The sequence below is a fragment of the Perca flavescens genome, chromosome 5 (assembly GCF_004354835.1).
Source record: "Perca flavescens isolate YP-PL-M2 chromosome 5, PFLA_1.0, whole genome shotgun sequence".
Taxonomy (NCBI): Eukaryota; Metazoa; Chordata; class Actinopteri; order Perciformes; family Percidae; genus Perca; species Perca flavescens.
Window position 1 is genome coordinate 29286077 of NC_041335.1, and position 21398 is coordinate 29307474.

At 40.6% G+C, this 21398-nt stretch overlaps 1 protein-coding gene across 1 annotated transcript; it reads right to left on the reverse strand.

The window, feature by feature from the left end:
- Positions 1 to 249: 249 nt before the first annotated feature.
- susd2 (sushi domain containing 2) lies at positions 250 to 21333 on the reverse strand. Its single transcript, XM_028578368.1, has 15 exons — positions 21326 to 21333; positions 20959 to 21034; positions 20491 to 20689; positions 19575 to 19723; positions 18853 to 19210; positions 18018 to 18219; positions 17398 to 17483; positions 17027 to 17295; positions 16160 to 16303; positions 15377 to 15529; positions 14402 to 14653; positions 13066 to 13346; positions 12558 to 12703; positions 5878 to 5974; positions 250 to 1590 (listed from the first exon to the last, which is right to left on the reverse strand). Exons 2-13 carry the CDS (start codon positions 21026 to 21028, stop codon positions 12641 to 12643), a joined length of 2226 nt encoding a protein of 741 aa, XP_028434169.1. The 5' UTR covers positions 21029 to 21034; positions 21326 to 21333; the 3' UTR covers positions 250 to 1590; positions 5878 to 5974; positions 12558 to 12640.
- Positions 21334 to 21398: the final 65 nt, after the last annotated feature.

Genomic DNA, 21398 nt, shown 5'->3' on the forward strand with positions numbered 1-21398 from the left:
AGGAGAAGACCGCGGGGTAACATGAGATGGTGGTCTGTCCAGCGGGGCATGCAGCTGTGCCTGACGATGCATGCCTGCTGGCTTGAAGTGGGGAAGATCCTTTATTTCTTCTCTAACCCTCTTCTTTCTAAACATACACACAGATTCTTTCTCACACTCTCTCTCTCTCTCTCTCACACACACACACACACACACACACACACACAAGTGTGGTGACAAAAGTAGGGCTGACCCGAATGCTTAGTTTTTTGTTTTTATTATAATTATTGTTATATATGCATTACCCCAAAATCCAGAACAGCCCATGACATAAAAGAATAGTAATAACACATTATTCATTTATGCATCAACATTAAATATAATTTGTTATTCTCAGACAGAGTGCTGTGTGTGTGTGTGTGTGTGTGTGTGTGTGTGTGTGTGTGTGTGTGTGTGTGTGTGTGCGAGGGGCCGGTGTGTAGGCCTAGGTGTGGTGCTGTCCCGGGTACTGAACTCGATAGACAGACAGACGGAAAAACATGTCACGGCCTGCCTCACTTCCCTGCTGGCGCCTGGCCTGAGCTATTATCGAACGTTACTAGCAGTGAAAGTTAGCGTTTGACCACGGGAGCGCTAGCAACTCGGCTGCAACTATCGGATGTCGAAAAAGTCAAGCGTCTGGAATAATTTCTAAATTTGCGAAGATGACAACCATAATGTCGAGTGCTAAATATACTAAAGAAAACGGGCATATTACAAATCTACGACTTTTGGCAATTTACCTGAAAATGATAAGTAACAGTCTAGCCGTGATATAGCATGATTGCCAGGCCTTTTAAATTATATGTTTATATTTTTTATATGCATAATTTATTTGATGCCAAAGCTTCAAATGTATTCCAATACTTCCCACTATAGCTTCGAGGCCCAAAAATTGATATTCAGGACAGCCCTAGCAAAAAGTGTGACCTTTATGTAACATTTGTGAATTTTTCTTTCTCACTCAGCAAAACCCTTCCTTTGACTGAAGGCTATGAGGCCACACAAAGGCTGCATATGAGTTCAAAGTCTTTCAACCAAGAAATGATCAGGTTCGCTTCACATTTGACATGAACATGAACACATCTGGTCCTATTTTAAACTGCACAGGAGAAGGGAGTGTTGATTGTAATGATGATATCTCTGTGTAGTATTTATACAGTTCTCTCTCTAGCGAAGATCGGACGTTCAGTCATGCACAAACAGGAATATAAAAACAATCATCAGCATTTTTTCCTTTACCTCAGTAGCCTCAATCCTCACCCCATGTGCCATTTACCACGACCTGGAGGTTTTCCAAACTAAACAAAAGGGAAACCATGAGGCCAAACAACAGGCTAATTAGAGCCTGAGGTTTTATCCTGATAGGGTCAAGAGGCCAAGAGAAGACCACTGTCCTGAAGAACAACACGACTGCATATGATTTCAAAATACTCAGCTCTAAACTCATTCGTTGCCGTAGGCTACAAAGTTGAAGGTTTCAATGTGGAGTGGTGTGATCCATAATCTGAAAGAACTTTGATGGTTTAGCAAGTTTGTTCTTGAGTCACCATCTGGTCCTCTTTTTTCTCTCTGAAAACACAAATGAAACAAGACTCACTGAAACAACTTTAGAATTTAAGAATTAAAATGAAAAAGAAACAAAGCAATAATAATAAGCACTTTGTTTTTTTTTTACACCATCACGTCTATTTAGGTATGTCCTTATTTCAAAGCTGATTATCCTCACCTTTCCAAAGTTATTTTAGGGGAAATAGCCAGACTGCATGCCCTGCTGCTCCAGAGTTGAATAAGTGACGTAATGGGGAACACTTATTTAATCAAAACTGACCGCAGGAAAATTGTCTGGTGACCTTGCATCAGGGCAGGGATAATATTCAGCTTGGTTCTTAACAAACCTTTATTGCTCTTATTAATAGTGTTTTATTAACGGTGCATATAAAACTTAGGCGTTCATTAGGGACACTTGCAAAACAGGCATAAATGTTGGAGGGCAAATGTACTGAGCCCTTCCATGGTATTTGAATTAGTAACACATTGTTTGGTTTTTGACGTCAAGTCCATGACTTTACAACGAAGAATTACAAGCTCAGGAACTTGATCAAGCAGCGATCATGAGGAGACACGTGATGCTATAAGCATCTGCTCGATGGTGGTTTTAATAACACACAAACCACATTGCAGAAATATCTCTTTTCTGATATTGTGCATGTAACTTAAAAGATACATTCACTTTTTTTTTCAACTCGGTCTTTAAACAATACTCGCTTACCCATAGAGTACCGTATTGTTCCTCCTCTCTAAAATGACCCCAAAAAGATCCCTTCCTAATGCATATTTAATGGAAGAGATAGGGAACAAAATCCACAGTAATGTCTCTCTGCAAAAATTGCACACTCAAGTTCAGTTGAAGCTAATATAGGGCTTCAGCGGTCTCAGTTATCAAGTCAAATCAAGTGATTATCTTCCCAGGTTACAGCCTTTATAGTATAAAATCCCTCCAGCGCAGCTAAGCAGGAAAAAAATGGGGGAAAAACAAAGGAGGAATTTTGTACCAAAAACACTAACTTTAGAAAATACCTGATTGATTTTCAGGCTGCTGAGGCCTCATATTAGCTTCAGCTGAACTTAAGCGGTTATTTTTCACGAAACAAGGACTGACTTTGTCCTCCATCTCTTTGATTGGAGGCACGTTAGGAAGGGAACGGCCAGTACGAACAGGAGGAATGATTATAGCCAGCAGAAACTATTTCTGTTACTAATATTAAAAACAATACCAAGCATGCCACTGATGAAAGTCACATGGTTTGCCTGCATCATCCCAGCCAGTAGCTAAAACCATCAGGAACAACAGCATTTCCTTTCCAAATGTGGCTTTTGATTATAATAATTCACTTTTGAAGTGAACACTGTACCGAAAATGTCCAGCATCGGAAGAGAGAGACACAGTGGGGGAAAACAGCGTGTAGAGCTTGCATGCAGTATTTTCACATCTTACTCTTTGAATCAATGGTTTATTTTGACCAAACAAGAGTTGGTGATTGTTGAAACAGTGGAAAAACTAACCCAGACTGTTTTGTTGATTCATATTTTGTCTCTGTGCTTTCTTCATAAAAGACCTCACTAGAAGTTTTGCATGTAAATAGATGACATTTGGTACAGCCCTCATGGACACCTAAAACACAGAGCTTTAATGCTTTAAAAAAAGATCAGAATTTCATTATATTCAGAGATCACCATCAATGAGTCAAGAAATTAGAGGCTTCCCAATCTCAGCACTAATCCTTATTGACTCTGTGATATTTTTTTTTAAATGCTTTTGAGAAGTTCCATCATATTTCTTTTTCAGATACACAAGTCAGATACTATTCTAGACATAGATGGCATTTGGTGTTGAGACCGTTTACCTCACATTGATAAATGTGCTTCCTCCCTCACACCTTCGATCCATTTTGAACCCTTTACCAGGTTCTGACAAAGCCCCCGTCTACCTTTTTGATGTGTCATATAGCAGAAGTGGAGTAGACACACACACACACACACACACACACTTACATCTTATGGTGTAATGACTTTCTGACTCCTGTAGTGAGCTGCCAGCAGACCTGTTGAAACCTGCGGAGTAACCCTAGATGTGGAAAGTACCCCTGCAAGTCTGAGTCTGAGACACAGGTTACTGAGGCACAGGAGGCCTTCCCTATCTACCTGCCGCACACATACTGTACACATGCACACACAGGGTTGTGTAGTATCACTGCTTCTTTCCTCCAGACACGCAACCCAGACATGATGTGAAATACAGTAAGACCCCCGCTATTTCCATCTTGCTATGCTTCTGATGTTGGGAGGAATCAACTGTGTCTGCACTTGTTGGTATGTGTTTGTGTTTGTGTTCATGCATGTCAGTGTGACTGGACACTCACACTCAAGGAATGTATAAGATTTCTCTTTACGCATTTAGGCTACTGTATGCACAGTATGTTTCCTGGCGGCGTGTGTCTTCCGGGTCTCCTATACTAGCATGTGTACCAGCATGTTGTGTGTGTGAGATCACCTCCCTCACATCTGCAGACCTCTTGACACTCTTCCTCTCTTTTTACACCTGGCCTCTCATGATCAAGGCTCAAAGAGAGGGCAGGTGTGCTCGCTCCTTGCCCCCACGACGTGAAAACAGTCGAGTTTCATCGCCCGCCTGCCCCAAGTGCTGCTGGGAGCAGGGGGTGGCTCTTGATTACAGACATCTATCTTTTTCCTTCCCCTGCCGGAGTTATGGTGGGGGAAAGCCCAAATGAACTCTATGAGCCCATAAAACAGGCCTTTAATTTGCTTGTATACGTCCAGGAGTACTGTTAGCCTCCAGTTTCTCTGGACTGCAGTCATAAGTATGATCCCACAGGGTATATGGGTTTATTTGGTTTGATCAGATCAGAAAGAAAATTTATGAGCAAAAGAGGCTGGGACATGTTGGATATCAAACGGGCAGGTGGGATTCATTGCTTTTGTGTTTTTGTGTCTTTGTTGGCGCTGCAAAGGGTTTTGACTGTAGGGAGGAAATGGGAGGGGAAGAAGACCTCTAGCTATGTATCGGTTTTCACAAGATAGCAAGTGCCTCCTATTTCCAACATATAATATCTCTTTTCAAAAGACCGAATGGAAGATGACTGGAGGCCCACCGGACAAAAACAAGACATTATTTGTGTCATAATTCAGTATTTGTCTGACCAGTGGAGACCTTTCCATCCGTGGTTTGTACTGAGAGAGGCCGAGAGGCGGACAGCCAGAGGTTTTTAGTTTGATTCTACAAATCGGTTTTAGTCTCAGTTCTAAACCTTCTGCTTCGTTAGTGGCAGAGTCTGCCACTTCCACGCTGTATTTACAGTGTACAGCATTACACACACACACACACACACACACACACACACACACACACACACACACACACACACACACACGGAAATATGACAAATGAAGATATATTCTATGGTAATCAGAAAGGCAAGGTCTCACAAGAAACAAAGCATGCATAAGTGCATCCAATGTTATTATTTCTAATAAATATTATTTTAATCTCATTGATATAGTGTAAGCCTCACTGCTTACTGTGCTACAATGCTAATGCATACATTTCCTACCGCTTTACATTAAAAGCATTCAACTGGCGAAACACGGGTTGGCTTTTATTGTAAAGCAGTCACAGGAATCCAACGTTTGTGCCGCGAACCGCTTTTATTCATCAAAACTGCGTTTACAAAACAACAGCTGTAGTTTTCAGAAAGAAGGACCAGCCACAACGAGTTGGTAGCTGAGGAGCTGCAGCGGGCAGGCTGCACAGCTCCAGCTTGTCAGCAAGGTAACCACCTCTTTTTACTGTGCCTTGCTGTTGTGTGGAAAACTACTTCTGTCTTCTTTATGAAAACACCGGCTGCACTGTAAACAGATACACCACTTCCTCCTCTGTTGTATTTCTGACAAAGAAGCTCCCAATCTGTTGGGTAATATTTGGCTTGTTGGATATCTATATCAAACTTCTTAGCTTACCAGGAACTTGGAAATAAATTCAATAGCCTAAAAGAAGCCAGTAGAGGAAGTAAAACAATATTTACATCGCAGGTCGTAAAACAATATTTACAGAGTCGGCAGGGTGATGTAACTACCTATGAATGCAGGCTCTAAAATAAAGAGAAATAATCTTTTGCAGTAATCAAGTGCAAAAGACAACTGCTATAGAGAACCTTATAAGTCCTAACACTGATTTCATATTTGCTTCTTTTATATTTCTTATTTCCTATATTAGATTTTGTAGTACCAGTGAAATAGAGGAATTGATTTTTCTGTCAATTGAATCATGTGTGAACCCACCTGTCCTGTTTCTTGTTGTGCAGGTGGATCATTACTCCCATCGTGACCAGTGCGGAGAGGGAACCAACAGCCCCGAGGGTAAACCCCACGTAATCATCTGTGAATATCATACCAGCACAAAATTAGTCACTGCTATCCGCCATCGATCCATCTACACAATCTATCCATCCTCCACAGCTTTTAATATCTGGATCAATATAAAAAAAAAAAAAAGGCAACCAGGAAAGCATTGATGTTAGAAGTAAGAGCATTAGGTGAAAAGTATTGATATTTTTTCATACCAATCAGTATTTCCTCTATGTTGATTTGATTGTGGCGGCCCCCCACGGCAACATTTCTGCCCCCCACGGTATCAGAAATAGGGCTGCATTGTTAGAGTGTGCATGTCGGAGAATAGTACACTCGGCAGAAAAAGGTGGGGGTGTTCGGACCTGCCCCCACTGCTAAAAAAAATCCTAAAGGAAACACTGGCAATTGAGCTGAATCTATCTGAAGTTATCATGCAAGGGGCAAGACAGTTTCCTGTCACTACATAAGTGACCAATAATTAACCACACACAGTCTGATACAGCACTTTCTCTTTTCAAGCCCCAACAAAGCTCTGATTGGTTGACTGTTTCTCCAACTGGCCAAAACAGTCATCAATGAGATTTTCTGGCTGCATTAGCCCATTTGGGGCAATGTTACAAATTATTGAGCAGGACTGCTTTATGACCAAATCTTATTTCTATATGAGTTTTGCATCAATAATTTTCCAGACAATTTGCTTTAGCATGATGTATATCAATATCGCAATATAAAATTAAATGTACTGTGACAGTGTATATTACCCACATCCCCCACTTCTAGATTCAATAATCATAAAAATGATCAGTGCAACTGTGATTGGCCTGTGAGCCTATTTCACATTTACATGAATAAAATGTTGTTTCAATTATCAAGTGGATCAAACAAAACAAAAATGAAACATTGGCTTTAAACGCACATAATGAGCACAATGCTGGATGATACAGCCTCCATTTGCTGGATTTTCCCAGAAGTTGCCATAACATTGTTTGCGCTTGCTTGGGTAATACTGTGATCAAATTAGAACATCTGAAACTTTCCTTGGGGTCTTGGCAAGTTCAGTGAGCCGCTTTCTAATCTATTTGACTATTCATACAGTGAGACAGGAGTTATTTTTTAAGGCAGACAAGTATGCAGACATTCTGAGGAAGACAATTATCAAAGTACCGTCATCCTCTAACGCATGAATGCACGGACATATGCCAAGTGGTGTAGATGTTTGTCAGGTAGGCACTGCAGGTGCTGGCCCTTAAAAATGTCATCAGCCTTGGAACATCAAACCCAAATGGATGCAGAGGCACAGTGAAATACACACCCACATGTACAAATATTCCCTGAAGTTTCTAAACCAATCAGTTTCGCTACACTTGGCCAGGCCTTGGATGCAACAGCACTGGCATCAAACTGCTGGACGCTGAAGCCTTGGGCATCAGTGCGACAAGCGGCACAGAGTATAATTGTACCGGGAGCATGTGGAGGACTGGCAGTCAATCAGTGTTAACGTTCATTTTTTTCTGCTGGCAAACCCCCAAAGCTATCTCATTACCCCCCTGCCCACATTGATCAAATAGTAAAGCTCCAGGGAGCAATAGCACTCAGTTTGGGCCATTACACTTCCAGTGCGAGGGGATTAACACATGACAGACATCGTGGAGTTGGACTGAACAAGAAACAGAAAAAGATGGCAGTGTGTATCATTTATCTCTATCATCTGTACTTGGATGCAAATAGATAAAAGTGATTATATTTACTCAGTTCCCGACTAGGAAAATTCACACTGCATTAACATTGTAAGATAGGGCATACCTTGGTGGAAGTCTGCCCCCCCTGAGTACCCTTCCAGTTGTTTTTTTTTTACATGCAATTCCTACAATTTGCTACAAATTCAAACTCAGAAATTTCTGAAGTCATACAATCCCCTCTCCAGTGTTTATCTTCCAAAGAAATTGCAAACAGACGATACCAATCAGAAATCCAAGACTGTTTTCAGAACCCTAGCACGCCCGGGGACCCCCGAGTTACATTCTTATCTCAAAAAGAATTTCTTAAGATAGAGATGAGTTCTTTTGACGGAGCTGATATCATCTGATAATAATTCTGTGACTCTTTTCTCTCTGGTAACATAGTGGTCTTTGTGCCAAGCTACTATTATATGTATCTCACCCTGGCTGACTTAATTTGATGGGTGGAAGTATCCTTGGAATTTGAACCATGTGTCAGACGGCAAACTTCAGACATCAAATGTTCCATGTACCAAGCACCCAGTTGGATAAACACACTGAAAAAAACAAAAAGCCAAGTAGCCAACTAAAACATTGTGTGTCTGTAAACCTGCTTGTTGACTCCATCCATGATCAGATATTCATACCCAGACACTCTTGGAGGAGTTTATGAATATAAAGTCTACACACAACAGCAGCAGCTCTGGAAGATAAAAGTGTCCACAGGAATTAGACTCAGCTTCAACAGCTACCCTTTCTTGTGGTCTGAGACTCTGAAACCAGGTGTATGTATGTCTGTGTGTGTGTGTGTGTGTGTGTGTGTGTGTGTGTCTGAATATTAATGTGTGCATGTTTTCATACAAAAAAGTAAAGAAAGATTTCCATTCATGTGCCTTATAATCTCGGCACTGACAATCCTGCCACGCTTTTAGATTGTAAAAAGTGGTTAGACATAGTTTTTAGGTTTGAGATGCACTTGTCTTTATTTTCACAATTCTCTGTCCTATTTAAAGACAACAATCAAACAGCACCACCCGCTTTACATTAGAATTAGGGCACGACAGAGAGGTAAGAAAGCCTGTTTAGCGGACCTTCCCAGTCAGAGACATTTGTACAATGTCAGAAATGGCAGTAAAGTGTGAGCAACGTGACTGGTTTTACAGTCTCAAGCTGTTGGTTGGCATTTTAACAACTCATTCTTCTACATAAGCTGCATTAGATGTGTCTTTACTGCTCCATCTCAAGGGAATCTGAGAAGAGAACCACAGGCAGAAAACTGAGTTAGGTTTTGTCTTGCAAGCCACGTCACTTTTTCCTGTGAAAATCGCTCTATCCCTCTCTGGCAGCTGTCCCCTCGTCTTTAATCTCTTTCTTCTCCTCTGCGCAGTGAACTCTATTAATATTATAGTGCCATCAATGTGTGGTGATCCTGTTATTGTAATGCATCTGATACTTAACCAGGGATATTGTTTTTAAGAAGTTGTGAAAAGGGGCAGCCAAGCTAGTAAACTCTATAACTTTGTCTCCCATGGCCCGGTTTGTGTTTTAAACAAAAACACTGCAAGGACTTTCTATCCAAACCCCACCCTCACCTCTACAACACTCCCGTCTTTCCAACCAAAGATATTAACATTGATCATCACAATACACCACGCCTCTGTCTAAAGTCTAAAGTGGTTAAAAAAAAAATCAAATTGACAAGCACAGCAGCAGGTTATAATCCATCTCCAAAAGGTGGGGCTTTGGGTGATATTCATACAGAGATTTACTTCTAATAGAAGGGACTTAGCGTCCTCTCAGCTGACAGGCGCCATTTCAACGTCGGCTCATTAAAGTGACTCAGAGAAGAAGTCAAACTGGATGCAGCGACGTTTGTTGTTGAGCGGCACACTGCTTTCATCTTGACTATGACTCCAATTCTCTGGTTGTTCAGCCTACACATCACGCTGCAGTGATTCATAGAAGGTGGGAGGAGAGATCGGTCAGGGCGTCTCCTTGCTCGGTCTGTTTTTAGTGTTGTTTACATGGCCATAGGTCCCATTTGAATGGTGGAGGTAACAGCTCATGCAACACCTGTCATTGAGTCCCTTAGGTCATGTTGACAGTTGTTAGCTCTGATTTGTGTAATGAGTGTCAGAGCAAATGAAAGCTTTGTCACATACCAAAAAAAAAAAAAAAAAAAAGATTGTGTGAAGATCCACCTCACACAATATGATTCCATTTATCTGTATGTACATGTTTGTGTCATATGAGACTATATTTATCTCCCACACTCACAAGTATAGGTACTTTTTAAACTTTCTGTCTACAGTAATTAGCTGCTGCAATAAGGCCATAGAAATGAGATTCACAGATAAGGCATGTGAGCGGTAAGTAAAATGAAAGAAAAAACAAAACTAAAAGGATCCCCTGGCTTAATAAGAAACATGTCTAAACAGCTATGCACTGGATAACCAAGTAATGAAGTTAATATGTTTGCCTAATAAAGGAGTCATGATTGATTGTGTCCAGCTGTGACCCAGCCGGTTGTTACACAAGCCTCAAAATCTGCCATATGATGTCTATTCATCGCGATTATGATCAAGAGGAAGGCTCTGTTTGCAGCTTTAACAAGGAGAGGATGGAGGACTGGGGTGAAGCCACGAAGGGATGCAAGTAGATGTGGATCACAATTCAGTTTCTCCGCTTCCTCTCATTTCACTTAGCCAACAGGTCGATGAAGCCAAAATCCTTGAAATTCTTGAAACCTGAGTATGCTTCTTTTTGTATTCTTCCCGCACTAAGTGATTAAATATCTAATATCATCCAATCTTGCTGTGCTGATACTTCTTATTTTTCAAGGTTTTCTGAAACCAGCCTGCTTCACACCACACAATAGCACAAAAAGAGGCATTAATCTGCTCTGTCACACAACAAATATAGTGGGAAATACTGCCACCTGATGGCGACAGCTGACAGCTACAACAACACTCTCAGAGACTTCTCGGTTGGGGTGATGAATGAAACCATTAGAGGGACCCAGGTGCTTCCAATTTACAAACAGAAAGCCAAGCCAATCCAGGTTCAGAAGTTTACAGCTTTGTAGCTAATGGTCTGCATGAGCAACCGAAAGCCGACTCAATTGAATCTTTGCTTTCAAAGAGACTGGATGAGAAGAAGAGGATTCCCAAAGTCCCTCTCAGTTTTCATTAGAGGATGCTGCCAATCACACTGAATATGAAACATGTGAGGAGTTAGTCAGTAATCAGTACTGAGTAATTTTATTTATGTAGTGCCTTTCTAGAGCAGTCATGGGAAAGCGCTTCACAAGTGAATAAAATAAAATGAATAACAAACTTCACACACTGGTTAGAATGATACAGACAAATGTTAAATTATATTAAACTTGTAATGGAAGTATGTCACACTTAAGACTCCTACCCTCTGTGCAGCCATTAGTTTTCTATGCAGTACAGTTAGTATGAAACTCAACTTACAGAGAGTTAACATGCCTGAGATGAATAATTATTAGTAAATATGTCATCATGTGGTGATGTCATTGCCAGAAAGGACTGTTTTGAAGTCCCTTCGGCGGTGCTGTGTTAATACAAAAAAAAAATAATATGCTAAATAAGCAGTTGTCTTATGGGGTTATTTCCAAAAACATAGCTCATGAATGAAATGCTAGTATCCTGCAACTGACTGCAACTCTGATGTCAAATTATTAGTTAACATACCACCTAATATTTATATCCATCCATCCATCTTCGTCCGCTTATCCGGTGTCGGGTCGCGGGGGGAGCAGCTCCAGCAGGGGACCCCAAACTTCCCTTTCCCGAGCAACATTAACCAGCTCCGACTGGGGATCGAGGCGTTCCCAGGCCAGGTTGGAGATATAATCCCTCCACCTAGTCCTGGGTCTTCCCGAGGCCTCCTCCCAGCTGGACGTGCCTGGAACACCTCCCTAGGGGGCGCCCAGGGGCATCCTTACCAGATGCCCGAACCACCTCAACTGGCTCCTTTCGACGCCAAGGAGCAGCGGCTCTACTCCGAGCTCCTCACGGATGACTGAGCTTCTCACCCTATCTCTAAGGGAGACGCCAGCCACCCTCCTGAGGAAACCCATTTCGGCCGCTTGTACCCTGGATCTCGTTCTTTCGGTCATGACCCAGCCTTCATGACCATAGGTGAGGGTAGGAATGAAAACTGACCGGTAGATCGAGAGCTTTGCCTTCTGGCTCAGCTCTCTTTTCGTCACAACGGTGCGATAGATTGAATGTAATACCGCACCCGCTGCGCCGATTCTCCGACCAATCTCCCGCTCCATTGTCCCCTCACTCGCGAACAAAACCCCAAGGTACTTGAACTCCTTCACTTGGGGTAAGGACTCATTCCCTACCTGGAGTAGGCACTCCATCGGTTTCCTGCTGAGAACCATGGCCTCCGATTTAGAGGTGCTGATCCTCATCCCAACCGCTTCACACTCAGTTGCGAACCGATCCAGTGAGTGCTGAAGGTCGCAGGCCGATGATGCCATCAGGACCACATCATCTGCAAAGAGCAGCGATGAGATCCCCAGCCCACCAAACTGCAACCCCTCCCCACCCCGACTACGCCTCGATATCCTGTCCATAAATATTACAAACAGGATTGGTGACAAAGCGCAGCCCTGGCGAAGGCCAACCCTCACCTGAAACGAGTCCGACTTACTGCCGAGAACCCGGACACAGCTCTCACTTTGGTTGTACAGAGATTGGATGGCCCTGAGTAGAGACCCTACCTATTTATAGTAGACTTTTTTTTAGATATGAGTTAGGGAGATATTGGTGCTTTTCTAACACACATCAGAGTAGCGTTTCTTGAACTCAACACAACCAGCTGTTGTTGTTTTGTTTCATGTAAGAACTACCTTACCTGTTATACAGTAGGGTTGCTTTCCTGTCCAGGTCCCATCTACCAGACAAGTGCGCTCAGTTGAACCGTACAGTATGAAGCCTTTATTGCAGGTGAAGCTCAGAGTGTTCCCCTCTAGGTAATGTGTCCCATTCTTCATCCCATTCCTGGGTGTGAGAAGCCAGCCACATGAGACCACTAAAAGAACAATACCACTTTCAAAAATCAATATTAACACGTTATGCTGTCTTAACTAATAACAACTGAATGTTTTGGATAGATATGCAGATGTATGAACACAGATCATTTCAAAACTAATGCCTTTTCTTCATTAACCTTTTTATGGCATGATATTTCTGTGGAGTATGGCTGAATTCCTAGCCAGACACACACAAGCTCTTACGACTCTGTATGTCGGCATTTTTCAGGCATTTCCATTATCTTTTTTAATATAAAACAAGCAACAACAATGTGTAATACAGTTGCATTTGAGCATTAACACAGATCTTGTTTCACATTGCACTGTTACCTGGCTCCAGAGCTTTTTTTTTAGGGCCAGATGATTTTGGTAGGCCCTGAGTGTGGTGTTTCCCATTGAGAGGCTCCGAGTGGTCAGGGTATCATATTTACAGAACTTAGCTCCTTCTCCAACGCATATTGTCAACATGTCTGCCACCAGAGGGTCATCAGATCTTTCAGGTTGAGAAAAGGCAGGAACAAAAGTATGATCATGGCTTGGTGGGAAATAGTAGGTATCCAAAAGGTACTTTGAGTCATATGTGAAAAGGGAAGACTTCTTTGAAATGTTCCCTGTGGATACAAATAAAACACCAGTTAAGACATGCAACCATATTGGATTGTTGGTTATAAAACCAAATTACAAGTTTCAGACTGATGCTAAACCAACTGAAATGAATGTCAGTAGTGGTAGTTGGGTTGTCAGAAGTATCCATAATCACAGGACAAACACCCTTAATTGCGTTACAGCTTTTAAGCAAAGCACATATAGGAAAACATTAAAAAAAACATTTCTATGAATGGTTAAACAAAGAGACTGACTAATAACAAACTTATTGGGTTGTCATAGCTACTTATCAGACATGGCCAACCACATGTAAGGGAATTATTGCCACAGCAGCAAATGTTTGACCAATCAGACCGCTTGGTTCAAACTACTTATTCTCTAAAACATGAAATTGAAAATGAAAGGATATGAGGAAAGCTATAATTTGGAGATAAGATCATAACTCTAAGGGATCATTGCAGGACACACACAGTATGCTGTCATGTTTTTTTTCTTTTGGCATGGACTTTGATGCATACAAAAATACCAGCAACAATGAATCAAGTAGTTCCCACAAGATTAGGCTGGGTTTTGCTGTACTTACAATGAAGCAAATGACTTCAGTCAAAAGGTCAAGCGCATAAAAAGTCAGCTACTCACCCGTTTTGTATTGTAATTAAAGCAGCGACATTATTATTATTATCATGTATGCATGCGGTTTGGCCCAAACTGTGCTCCAGAGATGTGGTTTCACTTGCACTGTATGGTCACAGCGCCTGATATCTCTCTGTAATCTATTAAAGCTGCGCTAACTCAAAACACGTGCCTTGTTTTCTTCCTGAGCACTGCTAAAACATTTGTCAACGTTTTAGCCAAACGTGGCTCAAGTATGGTTTTCATTTATAGACATAAGAATGGGTAATTATTAGCAAATTATAAGATCCCTTCTTAACATGCAACATTGTAAAATGTTAAAGAAAGTTTGATATTTCTGCTGTTTTAAAGGGAAAACTGATTATTATAGCACTGATCAATATGATGTTTGCTGTTTCACACACAAGTTCAAGTCTTTCACACTCACAGCCAGCTCCAAAAATGAAGATCTCCTCCGGCGTGGCGTCGGCTGGGGAGATGATCTCTCCTAGCTGGGTCGACAGGTCATCTGATGGGTCAGAGTTCATCAGACCGAGGAGACCCTGAGTTTGGTTGGTAAAATCCGTTGGAAGCAGGACGGTCACTGCCATGGCTCCTTCATGCACACAAACCTCCATGGCAACTCCAGAGAGGAAGACTACTGTCACATTCTGAAGACTGGGGGCGAACACAAATACTCCTAGAAAAGAGACATTGCGTTTGTATTTTAATAGCTCATTGCTGACCTTATTAAAGATGGTATAAAAAAAACTTGAGAGTATTATAAAGTTGATTAAAGTTCTTTATATTAAAAAATTTGAACAGCTATCCAGAGTTAATGATGTTGTGTGCAGCTGGTCAGGAGTGTCTAAATCAGTGGTCTTCACTATATTTTTTAATGAGCGCCACACTGATAGGACAAAGTCAATAGGAGAGTCACTTTTACCGCAAAGTATCAAAAGTTACATCCAGTCATAAATAGCATGTCTGCTTATCAATATGTCATCACTAAACATACAATATATATATTTTTTTACATTAGCCCATTATGTATCTAACCATCCAAGAGCACATTCGGCGTTAAGAGTTGGAAAGGCCACCCATACTGGCAACTGTGCTGTAAGTCAGTGTTATGGGCGGAAGGGCAGAGCAAGTTTAAATATCTTTTCTAGTCTATATTTCCATCTTGTAATGCCACTGTTTTGGGTATTTTTTAAATATAAATTATTTGTAATCGAAAAGACTTAGGGTTATGTTATAGCCCTGCTTGTTGTTTTTTTTACGTTTTTATGAAATATCTGTATTGACTGCATGATCATATCACCGTATTATTTACTGCCATGCAAGCCACAAATTAAAGCTTGGCGAGCGGCAGGAGGCTCGCGAGCCCCGCAATGAGTAACACTGGTGTAAATCCTCTCACCGTGTAGGTCCATCCATCTTTGCTCGGTGAAAGGTAGGACCTTTTGGTTCCTTAGCACCTGAAGGTGGCCCTCTGCTAGACGCACCTCAATGAAATCAGAGGCTTTCTCCTTCATAGCCACGGATGAAAGCCATGTGGCTTTGGCCAAGGTACCTTGGTGGTCAATATAAACATCACACTGTTACAGATATGTAGTTATGTTACCATGCAGACATATTCTGACGTTAAGAATGGTTTTATCACTGCTCAAGTCTCTGCAGTATCAAATAATCCAGATGTCTGATTTTACTGATCTAATAAGGAGAATATTAATGACATCTAACCATCTGCAGTCACTTGGCCCATGGCTGTTGGGTAATGGCTTGGAGGAAATTCTAAAAAATGAAGCTATAACATCTGTTCTTTTTCACCACATCTGACTCCAAGAGATACTGAGCGAAAGGAAGAGGAAACTAACTTTTATTTTACAGCATCAACATTCACTCAAACAAGGACCTGACGTCACTTGCTCTCAGAACTGTGTAAAAGAAGAGAGGGAGCCTTAAATGCTTTGTAAGAAAAGAGTGCAAAGAGAATACTGCCAGCAAAAGAAGACAAATATGTCTTAGCAAACTCTAGAGGGCCACAAATAAAAAAAAATAAAAAAAAGATAAATCAACCATAAAATAGGTCTCTCAGAAGAAGTCCTAGGAACAAGTTTCATCCAAACAAAGCTGCTATAGTAGCAGCATGGGGATGAAAAAGGGGAAACAGACAGGGCTTTCACATCAAATTTGGACTCACCGTTCTTAAGTTTCACCTGTTCTGTTCTGGCCTGAACACTCAGCTCTCTGTCTGGCGAATACACAAGGTAGAACTCTCCTTTGCCATTGAAAGTGAAGCTGAGGCCATCGAACGTCATGAAATGTGGATCCCCGAGGACAACACCTGTGAGGCGTCGAGAAACCAATCAATATTGCTCTCTGATTTATTTCGAACAGTACACTGCTGATCTCTCATTCTCCTATCAGTATGCGACTTATTGTTGTGTTTATAGTCTCTGGAGAGCAGGTAGTCGACTGTATGATCTAATATATTTCCACATCTTAACTCTCAGCCTCGGTCTGTAATTCATTTACCTCTCCTGGAAACTGATCTAATATTACCTGGTACTCTAATGTCCATTTGCCACGCACAGGCAATTAAAAACAGATGAACTATTTCTTGGCATTTGTGATGTACTTTTTGTAGTCTCAGTTGTACCCCAAGTTCAGCCACCAAAACCAAAATCAATCTCTTCATTCACTAGGTTTGATGTTGAAATTTATAATATCCTTATCTTGTTAAAATTATTCTGACAAAACAATCCGAGTCACAAAATCGATGTGACTTAGACATAAGAAAAAACTAAACATCTTTCACACTAGAAAAAAAAATGTCAATTTGTTTTCATTTTCAGATGTTTTTGTGGACTAAATTAGTAAGTCACAAACGGATCACGGTAGATGAGCAACTAATGAACCAGAAATCGGAGTTCAGATACAAATCAACTGGTTATTTAGGTCTTAATGTGCTGTGGTACTGTGCTTGATTATTAGTTTTCATCTATTTTGTGTTAGCATGTTGTGACAGTCTTATTTTGTTGAAAGCAGTCTTTGTGAATGGTCTCACCAGCTCTTGGGGGCTGGTAGTTGCGGCACCCGCTAGAAGGTCGAAGGTTTAAGTAGATGCTGCAGTGGTCAGACCACAGGCAGCAGTAGTAGAAACTCATGACATCGTAAAGCCAGTGGGAGTACCCCGGCACCCGTGGTGGCTCCCTGTATGGAGGTGAGCCCCAGTCGTGAGCCCTGTCTGGGGTGCTGCCACCAGTCGAGTCTCCTGTCAGCACCAGAGCGCCTGTGTGGTCATAGCAGCACTGCTGCCCCGATCCATGCATTGGACTGGAAATATATAAAAGAAAGCCATGTCAAAAAGTGAAGATATGTCTCTATTTACACTTGTTAAAAAGGTGAAAACTTGATCTGTCCTCTTGTGACTCCTACCTGGCCTGAATTGCTCTGACGCAGTGGATGCTACCTGGATGATAAGTACACACACTGCCCCTCTCAATGTCACAACTATAGTCAGTCTGAAATAACACAGTGAGTAAAAATCAGTCTCAATAACATAATAAATGTGATTTGATATGATTATGCAAGAATCAATACTTACTGATCAGAGATCAAGCTATCAGAGATCAAGCTATCAATCCTGTTGACTTTAACAAAACTCTAATGAAGTAAGTGACGCTGATCACATTTGTTCCCTAAATGAATCCTGACAGTCCTTGTTTCTTTATCATCATTGTTATACTATGCAATTGAATCACAGCAATGCTTTTTTTTACTTCCTGAAACTCTGATCACAATGTCACAATGGGGCTGTCATTGTTTAGTATATTGTTACTTTTTTTTTTTGTAAAATGATACAGAAATAGCCTTTTTGTGGGTGAAGTATTCCTTAAAGCAAAGCAAATTTTCTGTTATTGTATACATTAATTATAGAACTGTTATTATTGTTACTATAGCTACTACCAAGACTACTTTTTCAACTGAAAAACTAAAATAATTAATAATTAAAAGAAAATAATATAATAATACCAGAGTCATTATAGTGCACTCACATGAAACCTGCCTGTGTCTGCTCGGGCCTGTGCCAGAGTGCAGGGACAGTCAATGAGCTCATCCAGGAAGTTGGGCAGATTCTTCTCCAGGACGTCCCACTGCAGACACTTGTTCCGGGCCCAGGCTGCAGAGTCATCTCTGAAAGCCTGCTCCAGGTGCCAGGCTAAGACATGACCTCCACTCCACAGCCCCTGTACATCCCTGCATATACAAACAATTACCATTCAAAATTACTTTGATATAATATTTCCCTTAAATATGATATTAAAATCAAAGTTCAAGTTATGAATGAAATTAATTATGTGAATCCAAATCCAAACATTTCCCAGAACCCAAGATGACATTTTGCTTGTTTTTTAGTAGAAAAAGGCAAACATATTCTATAAGCATAGATGTAGCAGCACCAAATCCTCACATTTGAAAATATGCTATGATTGGCATCTTTTCTTGCAATTTGTTGAATAACAAAACATGTTTTTAATAAATTTTCTGTCAATCATCTACTGTAATCGTTTATGATGAATAATTATAGCTGCCTGTGGTCTAACCAATACTGAACTCAGCCCATGCTCATTAAACTATTGCTATGATGGTGATCACCTCCATGAGTCAGAGTAAGGCATGTTGGATTTTACAGCCAGGTGCATGTGAGGATCTAGTGAGAAAATCCAGGTCATTTTTATGTATTTTTCTAAGATTGCGCTAATTTATAACAGTTTAAAATTACCAGCATTACAATTAATCTGAAGCTTTTCCCGGTATCAGCCATATATGGGCAGAAAGCACCTTTAGATGTGGGATATTTCTACCATGCTTTACATGTAGTATGGATACCTTGCTCCATCTGACTTAGAACTAGCAGTGATACGGATATTCCCCAACTCCCAGTCAGAGAAGTCCTTTGAGGGCTCGGGGATAAAGCCGAAGGCACCAGTGTTGGACAGATTCCTGCCCAGAGAGTATAGATAGCTCAACTCTGCCTGCAGAGAGGATGATCCATTCGCCCCGGCCTCTGTGCTCCCCTTGAACTCTCTGTAACTCCACAGCTCTATGTTGACCTTCTCTGCTCCAATCAAGGAGCTATTCCATGTCATCGTAAGCCGTCCTTCCATGTTTGGCGTGCCGTAGTTCTGCCACTGTGTTGCATTCACCAAGGTGACTTCAAAGGCAGGGTCTGCTTTACTAGGGTGGACTAACACAGGGAAAAACAGAAAACACTAAGGGGACACACAGGTAACCAGTTTTTGTGCGACCATAAGAAGGGACAATAAAAAGCTCAAAAACTCTTTATTAAACAGTTGTATATATAGTTATTTGCTTCTCAATAATTCAAATAATTTCTGGAAAATGTGCGTCATTTAATTTTTTCACGGAAGCACCATTTGATATTTTCTGAATGGTAAAAAATATCTTGTTAAAAATGACATCTTAAAAGCTATAACTGAATTACTGAATTCACGACAGGTATTTTTTAAATAGCATTTTAAAAAACAAGGTTTAGGTATTTGTTAAATTTAGAGGTGGAAAATCTTATTTGAAATATTTCAGCAACATACCTGACAAATACTCCCCAGATCTGTCAAAATGTATTCCGTCTGTTGAGACGGTAAATGGTATCCAACCTGTCTCGTACAATAAAGGAGAGATGCAGTAGCCGTGGCCTTCAGCATCAATAAATCCTTCTTGTTCAATCTCACCTTTGAACCTGCAACAGAAACAGATAAACTTGATTTTGTTTTGTTTTTGGGCTACACAATACTTCTAATTTGTTCTTAATACCATTTCTCTTCTGTAGGGCTGTCCTCGACTAAAGAAATTCTTAGTCGACTAACACTTATAGGATTTAGTCGACTAATTGATTAGTTGATTTAATTGACAGAGCTGTGCGCTTTGAGAGGTGGTTAAGACTAGAAAAGCACAATATAAATGTAGTTAATTAACCATCTGTAAAACTGAGTTTCTCCACAATTAATCCTGCAAAAGCACCACTTTAAATCTTGTGTTTACAATAAATGTGCTCAGAATTTTCTTGGAAATAAGTAATTAAGCATGAATAAGCATAAAAAATGACTAATCGACTAAAGAAATCTTAGTCGACTAAGACCAAAACGACCGATTAGTCGACTAATCGACTAAGAGGTGGCAGCCCTACTCTTCTGCAAAAACTCTGCCATGCTATGGTCAACTGAATAACTTTTTTAAGTACTTTCACGCAACTTTTAAGAACTAAACATAAAAAAAATGTAATTCAGACACACATACCACTTACCAATACTTTATTTAATAGAACAAGTAGGCTATCAAAAAACAAGATCTACTGCAAAACACATGCACTCAGTCATAAAAAACACAACATGTGAAGTGCAATATTTTCCACATTGTGGACCTGTAATTGAAATAATCCCATGATGGGTGTATGCCAAATTTGGATCATGGTGTGCGTCAAAGGTCACTTGTACTGTAGACACAAACCTGCAGAAAAGGCGCCCACCAGGATGAAGGACCAAACTGAGGATCCTGAGAGCTCTTCCACCCAGCATGGAGCTGGAGTGAGGCGTCACCTGGAAACAGGACTGGTTGTAGTCTGCACAGCAATTCTGCAAAGACGCACAGGTTGCATGGCAGGAGCATTCCTCCAATACATCTCCACACTTTCCCCTGCATGTTTGACCTAAAAAAACAAAAAAAACAAATCATTTATCCCAAAGAAATGCTTGTAATGCTGTCAAAATCTGAATTTTATGAAAAATGATAACCTATACACACATATACCATATTGCATTATTTGGTTTGTTGCATCTAGTTATAATAATATAACGCAATACAAAAAGTTATAATAGTCAACTATTTGTTTCCTCTAGGAAGTGGGAATAGAAACGGCCATCGGACAGCAGCATATTAATCTTTAGTCCCAAAAAAATACCTTTGAAAGTCACTTACCAGCTGTTTTAGATGAGCAAATAAGAATAAATCCACAGAGAAAAATGGTCTCGCTCAAGTGTGCTCTCATGTTTATCTTTCAAAGACAAAAATCTGCGTGAACAACACACATAATTTTCTGTCCAACACATAGACTGTATATTCCAACACCATGCTTGGTTGAAATCTTGAGTTGTGCAGTGTATCAAAGGTCATTCGAATAGCAAGTAGGCTACACGAGTTTCCAATGGCAGTTATGAAGTTATATATTAACTTAACTTAACTCATTAATTTACTAAAACACGATATATATGCTTCGCAATATGCACACTGTCATGCTTTTAATTTCATTTGTATTCAGTAATAGCTTGGTTAATTTTAACTTTACCGTTAACGCCTGTTTATTTACTCACAGTACTTACTTGCAGTAATATAATGATATACTCTCGCGAGACATTGCT

Coding starts and splice junctions, on each gene's coding strand:
- susd2 (XM_028578368.1), bottom strand. CDS start 21,028: ATGAGAGCACACTTGAGCGAGACCATTTTTCTCTGTGGATTTATTCTT. Junction 15,530..16,159: donor ACAGGTGAAACTTAAGAACG/GTGAGTCCAAAT, acceptor TTGACCACCAAG/GTACCTTGGCCAAAGCCACA. Junction 12,704..13,065: donor AAAAAAAGCTCTGGAGCCAG/GTAACAGTGCAA, acceptor TCTCACACCCAG/GAATGGGATGAAGAATGGGA.